This window comes from Stegostoma tigrinum, chromosome 10, assembly GCF_030684315.1.
Source record: "Stegostoma tigrinum isolate sSteTig4 chromosome 10, sSteTig4.hap1, whole genome shotgun sequence".
NCBI classification, from domain to species: Eukaryota; Metazoa; Chordata; class Chondrichthyes; order Orectolobiformes; family Stegostomatidae; genus Stegostoma; species Stegostoma tigrinum.
The window spans coordinates 3,677,008-3,693,603 of NC_081363.1; the positions used below are offsets into that span (position 1 = coordinate 3,677,008).

General features: G+C 49.8%; 1 protein-coding gene across 1 annotated transcript in view; it reads left to right on the forward strand.

Moving 5' to 3' along the window:
- The first annotated feature begins 15,438 nt into the window (after positions 1-15,438).
- Positions 15,439-16,596, forward strand: part of mthfd1b (methylenetetrahydrofolate dehydrogenase (NADP+ dependent) 1b) — a 99,561-nt gene continuing 98,403 nt past the window's right edge. The window contains exon 1 of the mRNA XM_059648917.1: positions 15,439-15,552. Coding sequence (XP_059504900.1) covers positions 15,515-15,552 — 38 coding nt within the window. The 5' untranslated portion in view covers positions 15,439-15,514. The remainder of the gene's footprint in view (positions 15,553-16,596) is intronic.

Here is a 16,596-nt window from a genome sequence, read left to right on the forward strand (position 1 = left end):
CGAAACGTCAGCTTTTGTGCTCCTGAGATGCTGCTTGGCCTGCTGTGTTCATCCAGCTTCACACTTTATTATCTTGGATTTGTCCTGTTTTTTATGTACAGGACACTCCTGGGCAATTTTCCACACTGTTGGGTAGATCCCAGTGCTGTAACTGTACTGGAACACTTGGCTCGGGGAGCGGCAAGTTCTGGAGCACAAGTCTTCAGTACCATTGCCGGAATGTTGACAGGGCCTGTCGCCTTTGTAGTATCCACAGCCTCCTAACATTTCTGGATATCATGAAGAGTGAATGATTTGGCTGAAGACTGGTATCTGTGACGCTGGGGACCACTGGAGGAGGCCGAGATGGATCATCCACTCAGCACTTCTGACTGAAGATTGTTCTGAGTGTTTCTGAGCTGAATGTTATGATACAAAGATCAGTCATACCCAAAATTGATTGCAGTGCGTTTGATCCACTTCATGCCTTACATTACCTGCATCAACTTTGTCCCTGTCCTACATGATCTTTGTTAATTACTCCAAAAAAACCCACCCTCCTGCACTGACTTGGTTGGAGCCCATTATAGGCTGAAGCTGAGAACATAGAAGGGCAAGTGTGACTCGATGTAGTGTGAAAGACAGAACCTCTCAGAGTGCCTCTCTCACACAGCACTGCTGCAGAAACATTACCCTTGGTCTTATGGTCAAAGTGGGACTTGACAGGAATAATGATAAGGAATGTTCCTGTGACAGAGAAAAGTGAGCAACAGACTCCAAAGATGACGCACAGAGCCCACAGCTCATGGCCCTGGCACACTGGAATCAGGCGCAGCAACAACTCATCCATCCTTGGCTCCAAAGAATATGAAGAAAGTTGCCGGGGCGATGTACCAGGTCAGATCTAAAAATGCCACATGCATCGTACACCAATACCAACAAACAGCAGCAATAAACCATTTACAACAGAATTGTAATGGGGAGAAAAATATAAAAGAGGTCCGTGTCAGCAAACTAGCTTGAATAGTTTGAAGCAGCTGCCCTGGTGCCTGGGGTTCAGTTGCATCAGCATTAGCTCACAGGGAAAGAGGGAATATGTATTTTAACAGAGAATCGTGTCAAGGTTGTTGGCTCCCAACCTAGAGACAGGAGTGAATCTCACACCAAAACTAGCGGTTACCAATATGTAACACACTGCTTTATGACACTGCCTGATCATCCTGGTACAGATAGACCTGTTCAGACTGGCCCAGGAGCCAATGAACTAACATGGTCAATATCAATCTCCAGGCAATCATGCGGGAGATATTTGACACATTGAGAGCAACAGCAAATGAGCATTTTCCCACAATTGCACACTCTGAAACTCCTAATGTCCACAGGGCAAATTATATCTGCAAAGACCATCGAATGACAAAGTACTTGCATTGACACAGGATCTCAAATAAACCCATCTGAAATCAGGTAGCCTGTACTGGAATGCACTGTACATCCTACAAACTGACACAGTCTCACCTATCGGTCGCTCACCTTCAGCGTTGAGTGTAAATACAGCTGCAACCTGGTAATGACCTGAGAGTGAAAATCTGGGTAATTCTCCAGAAGGCAGGCGTCGGAAGGCACGGCCACTTGCTCCATAAATGGGACATGAGGAATAGCTACGTTCTGATCCATGTCAATTCCTCAGGCCGGGATGAGATGAATCCCAGTCTGATGAGGGAGATGCGGAATGAAATTACACCAGCTCTGATTCAATTTTTAATTCCTCTCTGGTCACAAGGGAGGTGCCAGAGGCCTGAAGGGTAGCTCATTCTTTTTATTATTCATTCGTCAGACGTGGGTGTCTCTGGCTGGGCCCAGCATTTCTTGCCCGTCCCTAGTTGCCCCCTTTGAGAAGGTGGGGGTGAGCTGCATTCTTGAACCGCTGCAGTCCTTGTGCTGCAAGTTGACCCACAATGACCCTTAGGGAGGGAATTCCAGGATTTTGACCCAACAACAGTGAAGGGATGGTAATAATGTTGATTCACTTCACAAAACAGATGGTAGTGACAAACAGAGACCTATATATGCTCGGATCTCACATCAGTGATAGGAAACTAATGGAGAAAATTAATCTCCAATTAGACAGGTAGGGTTTGATCAGGGATAGCCAACATAGCTTTGTCAGAGGAAGGTCATCCCTCTCAAATCTAATGGAATTGTTTGAGGTAGTGATCAAGGGTTTGCATGAGGGTAGGGTAGTTAATGTAGTTTATGGACTTCAGTAAGACCTTTGACAAACTGATAAATGTAAACGCACATGGGATCCAGGGTAACTCAGCAAGCTGGATCCAAAATTGACTTAGTGACAGGAGACAGAGTTTGGTGGTACAAGGCTGTTAGAACATAGAACATAGAACATAGAACAGTACAGCACAGAACAGGCCCTTCAGCCCACAATGTTGTGCCGACCATTGATCCTCATGTATGCACCCTCAAATTTCTGTGACCATATACATGTCCAGCAGTCTCTTAAATGACCCCAATGACCTTGCTTCCACAACAGCTGCTGGCAACGCATTCCATGCTCCCACAACTCTCTGCGTAAAGAACCTGCCTCTGACATCCCCTCTATACTTTCCTCCAAACAGCTTAAAACTATGACCCCTCGTGCTAGCCATTTCTGCCCTGGGAAATAGTCTCTGGCTATCAACTCTATCTATGCCTCTCATTATCTTGTATACCTCAATTAGGTCCCCTCTCCTCCTCCTTTTCTCCAATGAAAAGAGACCGAGCTCAGTCAACCTCTCTTCATAAGATAAGCCCTCCAGTCCAGGCAGCATCCTGGTAAACCTCCTCTGAACCCTCTCCAAAGCATCCACATCTTTCCTATAATAGGGCGCCCAGAACTGGATGCAGTATTCCAAGTGCGGTCTAACCAAAGTTTTATAGAGCTGCAACAAGATGTCACGACTCTTAAACTCAATCCCCCTGTTAATGAAAGCCAAAACACCATATGCTTTCTTAACAACCCTGTCCACTTGGGTGGCCATTTTAAGGGATCTATGTATCTGCACACCAAGATCCCTCTGTTCCTCCACGCTGCCAAGAATCCTATCCTTAATCCTGTACTCAGCTTTCAAATTCGACCTTCCAAAATGCATCACCTCGCATTTATCCAGGTTGAACTCCATCTGCCACCTCTCAGCCCATCTCTGCATCCTGTCAATGTCCCGCTGCAGCCTACAACAGCCCTCTACACTGTCAACGACACCTCCGACCTTTGTGTCGTCTGCAAACTTGCTGACCCATCCTTCAATCCCCTCGTCCAAGTCATTAATAAAAATTACAAACAGTAGAGGCCCAAGGACAGAGCCCTGTGGAACTCCACTCACCACTGACTTCCAGGCAGAATATTTTCCTTCTACTACCACTCGCTGTCTTCTGTTGGCCAGCCAATTCTGTATCCAAGCCGCTAAGTTCCCCTGTATCCCATTCCTCCTGACCTTCTGAATGAGCCTACCATGGGGAACCTTATCAAATGCCTTACTGAAGTCCATATACACCACATCCACAGCTCGACCCTCATCAACTTTTCTAGTCACATCCTCAAAAAACTCAATAAGGTTTGTAAGGCATGACCTACCCCTCACAAAGCCGTGTTGACTGTAAATGTGATGTTGATGTGACTGGAGCCCAGTATGCAGTGGTGTATCAAGGGGAACAGTGCTGGGCCCCTTACTATTTGTGATATTCATAAATGATGCAGATGAGAACGTTTGGGAGGGTGGGAGGGGAACAATCAGTAAGTTTGTGGATGGCACAAAGATTGGCTGGGTGGTTGACAGTGAGGAGGAAGGTGTTAGGTTACAGGAGGAGATAAATGAATTGGTCAGATGGATAGATCAGTGGCAGATGGAGTTTAACCCCAATAAATGTGAAGGGATGCACTTTGGAAGAAGGAACAAGATGTGGGAGTACTCAATAAATGGCAGGACACTAGGAAGTTCAAAGGAACAGAAGGATCTTGGGGAGCTTGTCCACAGATTCCTGAAGGTGGCAGGATGGGTTAATACTGTGGTTAAGGAACAAGATCATAAAAGCAGGGAGGTCATGTTGGAGCTGTACAGGACTTTGGGCCACAGCTGGAGCACTGTGTGCAGTTCTGGTCCCCACACCATAGGAAGGATGGGATTACACTGGAGGGGAGGCAGAGGAGATTCTCTGGGATGTTGCCTGGGATGGAGAAGTTCATCTATGAAGAGAGGCTGGATAAGCTTGAGTTATTTTCTTTGGAGCAGAGAAGACATGACAAAAACAGAAGTTGCTGGAAAAGCTCAGCAGGTCTGGCAGCATCTGTGAAGGAAAGAACAGTTATCGTTTCAGGTTCGGTGACCCTTCCAGAGAACTGATGGTAGCTGGAAAAATGTTGGCTTATATGCAGACATTAGGGAGGGGGATGGGGTAAGGAGTAAACGACAGGATAGAGCCTGAAGAAAGAGAAAAGCAATTGGATAGACAAAGATGTTGGTAACGAAGGTTGAGGGGTGACCTCGTAGAGATCGAAAAGATTGAGGAGCATGGACAGGGTGAATAGAAATCAGCTTTTCCCCTTAGTCAAAGGATCAGCAAAAAGGGGGCATCTTTTAAAAGTGAAAACAAGACCATCACACCATAAGAAATAAAAGCAAAAGACTGAATTAGGCTCTTCAGTCGATCAAGTCAATCAGATACCCCTCATCATCTGAATTCCATCAGGCACAGACCCAAAGAACAATGAACAAGGAAAATTACAGCACAGGAACAGGCCTTCAGCCCTCCAATCCTGCGCCAATCGAGATCCTCTGTCTAACCTGTCATCTATTTTCTAAGGATCTGTATCCCTTTGCTCCCTGCCCGTCCATGTACCTGTCCAGATACATCTCAAAAGACACTATCGTGTCTGCATCTACCACCTCCACTGGCAACGCGTTCCAGGCACCCACCACCCTCTGTGTAAAGAACTTTCCACGCATATCTCCCTTAAACGTTCCTCGTAATCTAGTCCCCCACTCTGGGAAAAAGCTTCTTGCTATCCACCCTGTCTATACCCCTCATGATTTTGTAGACCTCAATCAGGTCCCCCCTCAACCTTCGTCTTTCTAACATAAATGTCCTAATCTACTCAACCTCTCTTCATAGCTAGCACCCTCCATACCAGGCAACATCCTGGTCAACCTCCTCTGCACCCTCTCCAAAGCATCCACATCCTTTTGGTAATGTGGCGACCAGAACTGTACGTAGTATTCCAAATGTGGTCAAACCAAAGTCCTATACAACTGCAACATGACCTGCCAACTCTTGTACTCAATACCCCGTCCGATGAAGGAAAGCATGCCATATGTCTTCTCGACCACCCTATTGACCTGCGTTGTCACCTTCAGGGTACAATGGACCTGAACACCCAGATCTCTCTATTCATCAATTTTCCCTAGCACTTTTCCATTTACTGTATAGTTCGCCCTTGAATTAGATCTTCCAAAATGCATCACCTCGCATTTGCCTGGATTGAACTCCATCTGCCATTTATCTGCCCAACTCTCCACTCTATCTATAGTCTGCTGTAATCTCTGACAGTCCCCTTCACTATCTGCTACTCCATCAATCTTAGTGTCATCAGCAAACTTGCTGATCAGACCACCTACACCTTCCTCCAGATCTTTTACATATATCACAAACAACAGTGGTCCCAGCACAGATCCCTGTGGAACACCACTGGTTACAGGACTCCAATTTGAGAAACCCCCTTCCACTACCACCCTCTGTCTCCTGTTGCCCAGCCAGTTTTTTATCCATCTAGCTAGCACACCCTGGACCCCATGTGACTTCACTTTCTCCATCAGCCTGCCATGGGGAACCTTATCAAACGCCTTACTGAAGTCCACGTGTATGACATCTACAGCCGTTCCCTCATCAATCAACTTTGTCACGTCCTCAAAGAATTCTATTAAGTTGGTAAGGCATGACCTTCCCTGCACAAAACCATGTTGCCTATCACTAATAAGCCCATTTTCTTCCAAATGTAAATAGATCGTCCCCCTCAGTATCTTCTCCAGCAGCTTCCCTACCACTGACGTCAGGCTCACCGGTCGATAATTACCTGGATTATACTTGCTGCCCTTCTTAAACAAGGGGGCAACATTAGCTATTCTCCAGTCCTCTGGGAACTCACCTGTGCGCAAGGATGCTGCAAAGATATCTGTGAAGGCCCTGGCTATTTCCTCTCTCGCTTCCCTCAGTATTGCTATTTCCTCCCTCGCTTCCCTCAGTAATCTGGGATAGATCCCATCCGGACCTGGGGACGTGTCCACCTTAATGCCTTTTAGATCACCCAACACTTCCTCCCTCCTTATCGTAACTTGACCTAGAGTAAGCAAACATCTATCCCTAACCTCAACATCCGTCATGTCCCTCTCCTTGGTGAATACTCATTAAGAATGTCACCCATTTTCTCTGACTCAACACATAATCATAAGACCATAAGACATAGGAGTGGAAGTAAGGCCATTCAACCCATCAAGACCACTCCGCCATTTAAATCATGGCTGATGGGCATTTCAACTCCACTTCCCTGCACTCTCCCCGTAGCCCTTGATTCCTTGTGAGATCAAGAATTTGTCAATTTCTGCCTTGAAGGCATCCGACGTCCCAGCCTCCACTGCACTCCGTGGCAATGAATTCCACAAGCCCACCACTCTCTGGCTGAAGAAATGTCGTCTCATTTCCGTTTTAAATTTACCCCCTCTAATTTTAAGGCTGTGCCCACGGGTCCTAGTCTCCCCGCCTAACAGAAACAACTTCCCAGCGTCCACCCCTTCTAAGCCATACATTATCTTGTAAGTTTCTATTAGATTTCCCCTCAACCTTCTAAACTGTAATGAGTATAATCCCAGCATCCTTAGCCGTTCATCATAAGTTAAACCTACCATTCCAGGGATCATCCGTGTGAATCTCACCTGGACACTCTCCAGGGCTAGTATGTCCTTCCTGAGGTGTGGGGCCCAAAATTGGACACAGTATTCTAAATGGGGCCTAACTAGAGCTTTATAAAGCCTCAGAAGCACATCGCTGCTTTTATATTCCAACCCGCTTGATATAAACGACAACATTACATTCGCTTTCTTAATCACAGACTCTACCTGCAAGTTAATCTTTAGAGAATCCTGGACCAACACTCCCAGATCCCTTTGTACTTCTGCTTTATGAATTTTCTCACCGTTTAGAAAATAGTCCGTGCCTGTATTCTTTTTCCCAAAGTGCAAAACCTCACATTTACTCACATTGAATTTCATCAGCCATTTCCTGGACCACTCTCCTAAACTGTCTAAATCTTTCTGCAGCTTCCCCACCTCCTCAGTACTACCTGCCTGTCCACCTATCTTCATATCATCGGCAAACTTCGCCAGAATGCCCCCAGTCCCTTCATCCTATACGTTTCCATAACTTTCCTTCTTTGTCCTTAAGTGGGCCAATCTTTTCTCTAGTTACCCTCTTGCTCTTCAGATATGAATTAAAAGCTTTGAGATTTTCCTTAACCATGTTTCCTAAAGATATTTCATGACCCCTTTCTGGCCTCTTAATTCCTCGTTTCAGATTCGCCCTACATTCCCGATATTCTTCGAAAGCTTCATCTGTTTTCAGTCGCCTAGACCTCATGTATGCTTCCTTTTTCCTCTTAGCTAGTCTGACAATTTCACCTGTCATCCATGGTTGCCTAATCTTGCCATTTCAATCCCTCATTTTCACAGGAACATGTCTCTCCTGCACGCTAATCAAACTCTCTTTAAAAGCCTCCCAAATGTGGATTTACCTTCAAACAGTTTCTCCCAATCTACATTCCCCAGATCCTGCTGAATTTTGGTATAGTTGGCCTTCCCCCAGTTTAGAAATCTTCCTTTAGGACCATTCCCACCTTTGTCCATGAGTATTGTAAAACTAATGCAATTGTGGCCACTATTTCCAAAGAAATCCCCTACTGTAATTTCAACCACTTGGCCGGGCTCATACCCCAGCACCAGGTCCAGTATGGCCCCTTCCTGAGTTGCACTGTTTACTAACTGCCCCATAACATACTCCTGGATGGTCCTTATGAATTCTGCTCCATCTTGACCCCTAACACTGAGTGAATCCCAGTCAATGTTGGGAAAGTTAAAATCTCCCATCACCACCACCCTGTTTCTCCTACACCTTTCCATTATCTGTTCACATATTTGTACCTCTATCTCACACTTGCTGTTGGGAGGCCTGTAGTACAGCCCCAACATTGTTACTGCATCCTTCATATTTCTGAGTTCTACCCATATTGCCTCACTGCTCGAGTCCTCCATGGGGCCCTCCTTCAGTGCGGCTGTGATATCCTCTTTGACCATGACTGCAACTCCTCCATCCCTTTTACCTCCCTCTCTATCCCGCCTGAAGCAGCGATATCCTGGGGCAACTAGTTGCCAATCATGCCCTTCCCTCAAACAAGTCTCAGTAACAGCAATAACATCATACTCCCAGGTACCGATCCAAGCCCTAAGCTCATCTGCCTTATCTACTACACTTCTTGCATTAAAACAAATGCACCTCAGACCACCTGTCCCTTTGTGTTCATCATCTGCTCCCCGACTACTATTCCCTTTAGTCACACTGACTCCATTATCTAGTTCCCTATAGGCTTTCGTTACTACCTCTTTTCTGTCCAGTATTTGGTTCCCATCCCCCACCACATTAGTTTAAACCCTCCCCCACAGCATTAGCAAAAGCACCCCCCAAGGACATTGGTTCCAGTCCTGCCCAGGTGTAGACGGCGCAATTTGTAATAGTCCCACCTTCCCCAGAGCTGGTCCCAATGTCCAAAAACCTGAACCCCTCCCTCCTGCACCATCTCTCAAGCCACTCATTCATCCTGGCTATTCTTTCATTTCTGCACTGACTAGCATGTGGCACTGAGCAATCCTGAGATTATTACCGCTGAGGTCCTACTTTTTAACTTGGCTCCTAACTTCCTAAATTCTGCTTGTAGGACCTCATCCCGTTTATTACCTATATCATTGGTGCCTATATGCACCACGACAGCTGGCTGTCACCATCCCCCTTCAGAATGTCCCACAGCCGATCTGAGACATCCCTGACCTGTGCACCTGGGAGGCAACATACCATTCGGTCTCGCTTTCGACCAAAGAACCGCCTATTTACTCCCCTTACAATCAAATCCCCTATGACTATCGCCCTTCCACTCTTTTTCCCGCCCTTCTGTACAGCAGGGCCAGCCATGGCGCCATGAACCTGGCTACTGCTGCCTTCCCCTGGTGAGCCATCTCCCCCAACAGTATCCAAAACGGTATACCTGAGACCTCAATCACTCCTGACATGCCCTTCATCCTCAGGATCATCCTTCTAAACCTCCTCTGAACACCCTCCACTGTCAGTGCATCCTTCTTTAGATACAGGCCCCATAACAGTTCACAATATTCCATATCGTATCTGACCAGAGCCAGTAAACACTGTGGAGAAATACTCATTAAAAATCTCCCCCATCTCCTGTGGCGCCACACATAGACAGCCATGCTGATCTTTAAGGGTACCTATTCTCGCCCTGGACAGCCTTTTACTCTTAATATAGCTGTAGTTCTTTTACTGAGGTCGTAATGTTTAACGTGAATAGTTGCCGTCCATCATGGGCCCCTGTGGATCTCCAATAGTCATTGGCTTCCATCCTGAAAAACACTCCTTAATCCCCACTCTCTTCCCCTGCTGGTCAGCCAATCCTCTACCCATGCCAGTATCTTGCCCCTAACACCACGGGCTCTTATCGTATTTAGCAGTGTCCTGAGGAGCCCCTTGTTAAAGACCTTTTGGAAATCCAAATAGATTACACCCGCAGGCTCTCCTTTGACTATCTTGCTCGTTACCTCCTCAAAGAATTCTAACAGATTTGTCAGGCAGCTTGATGAAGCCATGTTGACTCTACCCTCTTTTACCATTCCAAGCCATCTCATCTGTTATAAATCTTACCAATGACTGAGGTCAGGCTAACTGGCATATAGTTTCCGGTCTCCTGTCTCCTTAAGGTTTAGAGGAGATTGAGGAAAAGCCTCTTCCCCCCAGAGGGTGGGAAGTCAAGGATATGGAAAGATCTCGCTGAGAGACAATAGACAGTAGGTGCAGGAGTAGGCCATTCGGCCCTTGGAGCCAGCACCACCACTCATTATGATCATGGCTAATCATCCACAGTCAGTATCCTGTACCTGCCTTATCCCCATAATCCTTGATTCCACTATCTGTAAGAGCTCTATCTGTCTCTTTCTTGAAATTATCCAGAGAGTTGGCCTCCACTGCCTTCTGGGGCAGAGCATTCCATATATCCACCACTCTCTGGGTGAAGAAGTTTTTCCTCAACTCTGTTCTAAATGGCCTACCCCTTATTTTTAAACTGTGTCCTCTGGTTCTGGACTCCCCCATCAGTGGAAACATCCTTCCTGCCTCCAGATTGTCCAATCCTTTAAAGGGTGGTTGTGGCAGGAAACCTCACAGCCTTTACAAAACACTTGAATGGGTACTTGAAATATTATAATGTTCATGGCCTAGTGTGGGAAAGTGGGACAAATGTGGGTTGTAGTATATTTTTGTCAGTACAGATAAGAAGGGCCGAAAAGCCTTTCAGTGCCGTATGATTCCGAGATTAGATGTCAGGGAAAAGGTAATAGTTCTGAGGGTTTGGTGATCATGTTACATTGACTCCACCCATTCTCCTGACGTGAGCAGACACAGGGAATCTTTTATAATGAAATGTGAGGCTGGATGAACACAGCAGGCCCAGCAGCATCTCAGGAGCACAAAAGCTGACGTTTCGGGCCTAGACCATTCAGTCTACATCAGCTTTTGTGCTCCTGAGATGCTGCTGGGCCTGCTGTGTTCATCCAGCCTCACATTTCATTATCTTGGATTCTCCAGCATCTGCAGTTCCCATTATCACAGGGAATCTTTTCCTGCTTTCAGAGGGAGCAGCTAGATCTGTACTAGCTCCCTCACTTCCTACTCATTATTCCTGACCAAATGTAGCTGTATTTATTGCACATATGCAATTAACAAGGGAGGTGATAATGATGTGTTAACGTCACTGGCCGAGTAATCCAGGTACACAAGGTAACGGTCTGGGAACATGTGTTAAAATACCATCATGTGATTTCAGAAATAAAATATACTAAATAAAAGTCTCAAATTATCTCATAAGTAGTCACAAAAATGACCATCACTTGTTATGAAAACCTATCTGGTCCACTAATATTCTTTAGGGAAGGAAACTGCCACCATTAACATGGTATGACCTACCTGTCAGACACTGTACAGATCTTTAAGTGACTCTCGGATAGGCACCATAAGACATAGGAGTGGAAGTAAGGCCATTCGGCCCATCAAGTCCACTCCGCCATTTAAATCATGGCTGATGGGCATTTCAACACCACTTCCCTGCACTCTCCCTGTAGCCCTTGATTTAGGACAGAGATGTGTGCTAAAGAGTGGTGAGCCTGTAGAATTCGAGATAACAAAGTGTGAAGCTGGATGAACACAACAGGCCAAGCAGCTTCTCAGGAGCACAAAAGCTGACGTTTCATGCCTAGACCCTTCATCAGAAAAGGGGGTTGGGAAGAGGGTTCTGGTATAAATAGGGAGAGAGGGGGAAGCGGATTGAAGATGGATAGAGGAGAAGATAGCTGGAGAGGAGAGTATAGGTGGGGAGGTACGGAGGGGATAGGTCGGTCCGGGAGGACAGACAGTGGGGATGAGGTTAGTAGATAAAAAATGGAGGTGTGGCTGGAGGTGGGAGGAGGGGATGGGTGAGAGGAAGAGCAGGTTAGGGAGCCGGGGACAAGCTGGGCTGGTTTTGGGATGCAGTGGGGGGAGGAGAGATTTTGAAGCTTGTGAAATCCATATTGATACCATTGGGCTGCAGGGTTCCCAAGCGGAATATGAGTTGCTGTTCCTGCAACCTTCGTTTGGCATCATTGTGGCAAAACACTGAATGTATTCAAGAGGCAACTAGACATAGCACTTGGGGTGAATGGGATCAAAGGTTATGGAGAGAATGCAGGATCAGGCTATTGAGTTGGATGATCAGACATACTTGTGAAGAATGGCAGAGCAGGTTTGAAGGGCCGAGTGGCCTCCTCCTGCTCCTATCTTCTGTGTTTCTTTGTTTCAATGCAGGGATAAGGTGTAAGACTGGTACTAGGGGATAAGAACAGGTGCCGGCACGATGGGCTGAATGGCCTCCTTCGATGCTGTAACAATTCTGTGATTCAATCCAAGTCACTAACATAGATCTTAACCCAATGGGAGTGGGAGAAGTCAGCAATGTCACAGTTTTCAGAATCCCCAAAGTGTGGAAACAGGCACTTCAGCCCAACAAGTCCACACTGACCCTCAGAGTATCCCGCCCAGACCCACCCCCATGTAACCCAACTAATCTGCACAACCCTGAACTCTGACAATTTAGCACGGCCGATCCACCTGGCCTGCACTTCTTTGGACTGCGGGAGGAAACTGGAGCACCCGGAGAAAACCCGCGCAGACACCGGGAGAATATGCAAACTCCGCACAGACAGTCGCCCGAGGGTGGAATCGAACCTGGGTCCCTGGCGCTGTGAATGGCTATGATGGGCCGAAGGGCCTTTTACCACGCTGTAAAAATTCCGTCCCTATAACACGCTCACTCTAAAACTGGCTGGGTTAGGAGGTGCATACTCATTAGATCAGCCTGGTATTATTACTGTACTGTTGGGGAAAGGGGGAGTGGGAATGACCAAAGATACCACAAGCTCACGATCCCTAAATTTCAGCCAGTGTCCCCACTAGGGGTCCAAACACCCACGTTGGCCAGCGCTGTTGTGGAGGTTAGCGGTTTGTTGTCTACAATATGGAACTTCCCAGGAATCATGTCTAAGGTTTTGGAGTAGACTTGTTGCTCAAGTTGTGGCTGCTGTGGTTGGTTGGCTCGCTGAGCTGGTTCATTGTTCTGCAGACGTTTCATTATCCTGCTGCGTAACATCATCAGTACAGTCTCCAATGAAGCACTGTTGTGTTTTCCTGCCTGTTATTCAAACTCTGGTGAGCATTGAACTGGATCACCTCACTTCCAGTTTGCTGTCACGGTGCAGTATATATGGGTGTCTAACTCTGTGTGTTGGTTGATGGCTTTCTTAGCGGAGAACCAGCCTTCTAGGAACTCCCCTGCTTGTCTCTGCTTGGCCTGTCCTAAGATTCAGGCGTTGTCCCAATTGAACTAGTGGTTCTCCTTATCCATATGGATGGAGATGAGTGAGTACTGGTACTTCCACCATCTACAATCCGACCCCACCACCCACAATCCGACCCCACCACCCAAGACATTTTTCCATCCCCACCCTTGTCTGCCTTCCGGAGAGACCACTCTCTCCGTGACTCCCTTGTTCGCTCCACACTCCCCTCCAACCCCACCACACCCGGCACCTTCCCCTGCAACCGCAGGAAATGCTACACTTGCCCCCACACCTCCTCCCTCACCCCCATCCCAGGCCCAAGATGACATTCCACATTAAGCAGAGGTTCACCTGCACATCTGCCAATGTGGTATACTGCATCCACTGTACCCGGTGTGGCTTCCTCTACATTGGGGAAACCAAGCAGAGGCTTGGGGACTGCTTTGCAGAACACCTCCGCTCAGTTCGCAACAAACAACTGCACCTCCCAGTCGCAAACCATTTCCACTCCCCCTCCCATTCTTCAGATGACATGTCCATCATGGGCCTCCTGCAGTGCCACAATGATGCCACCCGGAGGTTGCAGGAACAGCAACTCATATTCCACTTGGGAACCCTGCAGCCCAATGGTATCAATGTGGACTTCACCAGTTTCAAAATCTCCCCTCCCCCCACTGCATCCCAAAACCAGCCCAGCTCTTCCCCTCCCCCCACTGCATCCCAAAACCAGCCCAGCCTGTCTCTGCCTCCCTAACCTGTTCTTCCTCTCACCCATCCCTTCCTCCCACCCCAAGCCGCACCCCCATCTCCTACCTACTAACCTCATCCCACCTCCTTGACCTGTCCGTCTTCCCTGGACTGACCTATCCCCTCCCTACCTCCCCACCTATACTCTCTCCACCTATCTTCTTTTCTCTCCATCTTTGGTCCACCTCCCCCTCTCTCCCTATTTATTCCAGTTCCCTCTCCCCATCCCCCTCTCTGATGAAGGGTCTAGGCCCGAAACATCAGCTTCTGTGCTCCTGAGATGCTGCTTGGCCTGCTGTGTTCATCCAGCCTCACATTTCATTATCTTGGATTCTCCAGCATCTGCAGTTCCCATTATCTCTGATATAACTTTTCAAGTCTGGTTACTCCTCAGAGCTGTTCGTAGCTGTGGGGGAAAAAGTGGCCCTTGTGGTAAAGGTGAGGGCCTAGGGGAGAGGACAGCAGATAGGTGGAGCTAGAACCGAGAGATATCAAAGTGGCAGGTAAACAGGGAGATAATGTACAGCAGGCCAAGACAGGAGAAAAGCTGAATAAGAGATAATAAGAGCTAATAGCTGGAGAGAATAGGTGAGCTGTACTAAAAGTAACCCAAGTACTCTGCTTTGTATCCACAGACATCGTCAAACCTACTGAGTTTATTCAGCTATTTCTGTTCTTGATATCATTAGCGGACTTTTTGATTCCCTGAAGCACAGCTCCTGGCAGCACTGCCTGTGGTTTATGGGGAGCTCTCAGCAAATAGAACTGGGTCACTATCCGGTTAGAGTAAATAGAAACTGCAGATGTTGGAATCCAAGGCAGGCATCAGGGCTTCACAAGTTCTGAAGGAGGTTATCACCCGAAATGTTGACTGCTCCCTTTCCTCTAGAGCCCGCCCCGCCGCGCTGTGCCCTTCCAGCTTCCCGCTTGTCGGCCTTGGATCAGTGTCTGGGCTGGGAAAGTGGCGGACCCCGGAAGGAAGTGCAGGTGTGCGCTGTGATTGGTGCAGACTGCAGGGGGCGGGGACAGGGTGACACGGTAGGATTGGTCAGCGTAGGTGCAGGGGCGGTACTGACGGGTTTCATGCCGTGATTGGCCAATGGGCGGGACTAGCTGCAGCCTCGCTTTGATTGGTACAGGTTGGAGTTGGACCCGCCGGCGAACGCAGCTGTGATTGGTGCAGCACCCGACGGGGCGGGCGGCCCGCGGGCGGGATGGGGCGGGCAGAAGATCTCCGTTGTGATTGGCCCAGGCCCAAAGCAGGCCTGGAGCTTTTCGCTCTGATTGGTACAGACCGCAGGGGCGGGGTGAAGAAGCTGGAGGCGGTGCCCGGACCGCTGCAGTGATGATTGGTGCAGAGCCGAAGGGGCAGGGTTATTTGGAGGGGCGGGACAGAAGCCTTTGAGGTGATTGGTGGAGACCTGAAGAAGGCGGTTGCCATGTCCTCCCTGTGATTGGTGGAAACGGCAGGGGTGGAGCCAGTGGGCGGCCTTGTTTCTCCCGCTCGCTGGGGTTGGCGCTCAGTCCGGGGACGGCACGATCCGGTAATGGCAGCGACTGTTCTGAGCGGGAAGGACCTGGCAGCGTAAGTGTGACCGCAGGCTAATGCGGGGAGGCAGGGCCTGACCCCCCCCCCCCTTACTCAGTGTGTCTCCCCCCGGGGGGCCGGGATGGTGGGCGATTTACCTCAGACCCCGCTCCCAGCCCGCTACACGTGCGGCCTCAGTAAGCATGCTCCTCCCGGCCGCTGGGGGCGCTCTGGGTGGAGGAGGGCAGGTCTGTACACGGTGTGGAGGCCCCGCTCCTTCAGTCCATCGCGCGCCCCCCCCCCCCCCCCGGCCTCTTCTTATTTCCCCTAAACACCTGCCTCCCCCTTATTCTCACCTCATCCAATTGGCTCCTTCCCTGTCTAGCCCCCGCCCCTCACTCTCTCCTCCCCCACTCTCCCTCCAGCCCTGCCCCCCCCCCCTCCCCGCTCCATCCCCCCCCCCCTCCCCGCTCCTTCCCCCCCCCCCTCCCCGCTCCTTCCCCCCCCCCCTCCCCGCTCCTTCCCCCCCCCCTCCCCGCTCCTTCCCCCCCCCCTCCCCGCTCCTTCCCCCCCCCCTCCCCGCTCCTTCCCCCCCCCCCCTCCCCGCTCCTTCCCCCCCCCCTCCCCGCTCCTTCCCCCCCCCCTCCCCGCTCCTTCCCCCCCCCCCTCCCCGCTCCTTCCCCCCCCCCTCCCCGCTCCTTCCTTCCCCCCCCCTCCCCGCTCCTTCCCCCCCCCTCCCCGCTCCTTCCCCCCCTCCCCCCACTCTCCCTCCAGCCCTGCCCCCTCCCCCCCCTCCCCGCTCCTCCCCCCCCTCCCCGCTCCTCCCCCCCCTCCCCGCTCCTCCCCCCCCCTCCCCGCTCCTCCCCCCCCCTCCCCGCTCCTCCCCCCCCCTCCCCGCTCCTTCCCCCCCCCTCCCCGCTCCTTCCCCCCCTCCCCCCACTCTCCCTCCAGCCCTGCCCCCTCCCCCCCCTCCCCGCTCCTCCCCCCCCTCCCCGCTCCTCCCCCCCCTCCCCGCTCCTCCCCCCCCCTCCCCGCTCCTCCCCCCCCCTCCCCGCTCCTCCCCCCCCCTCCCCGCTCCTCCTCCCCCCCTCCCCGCTCCTT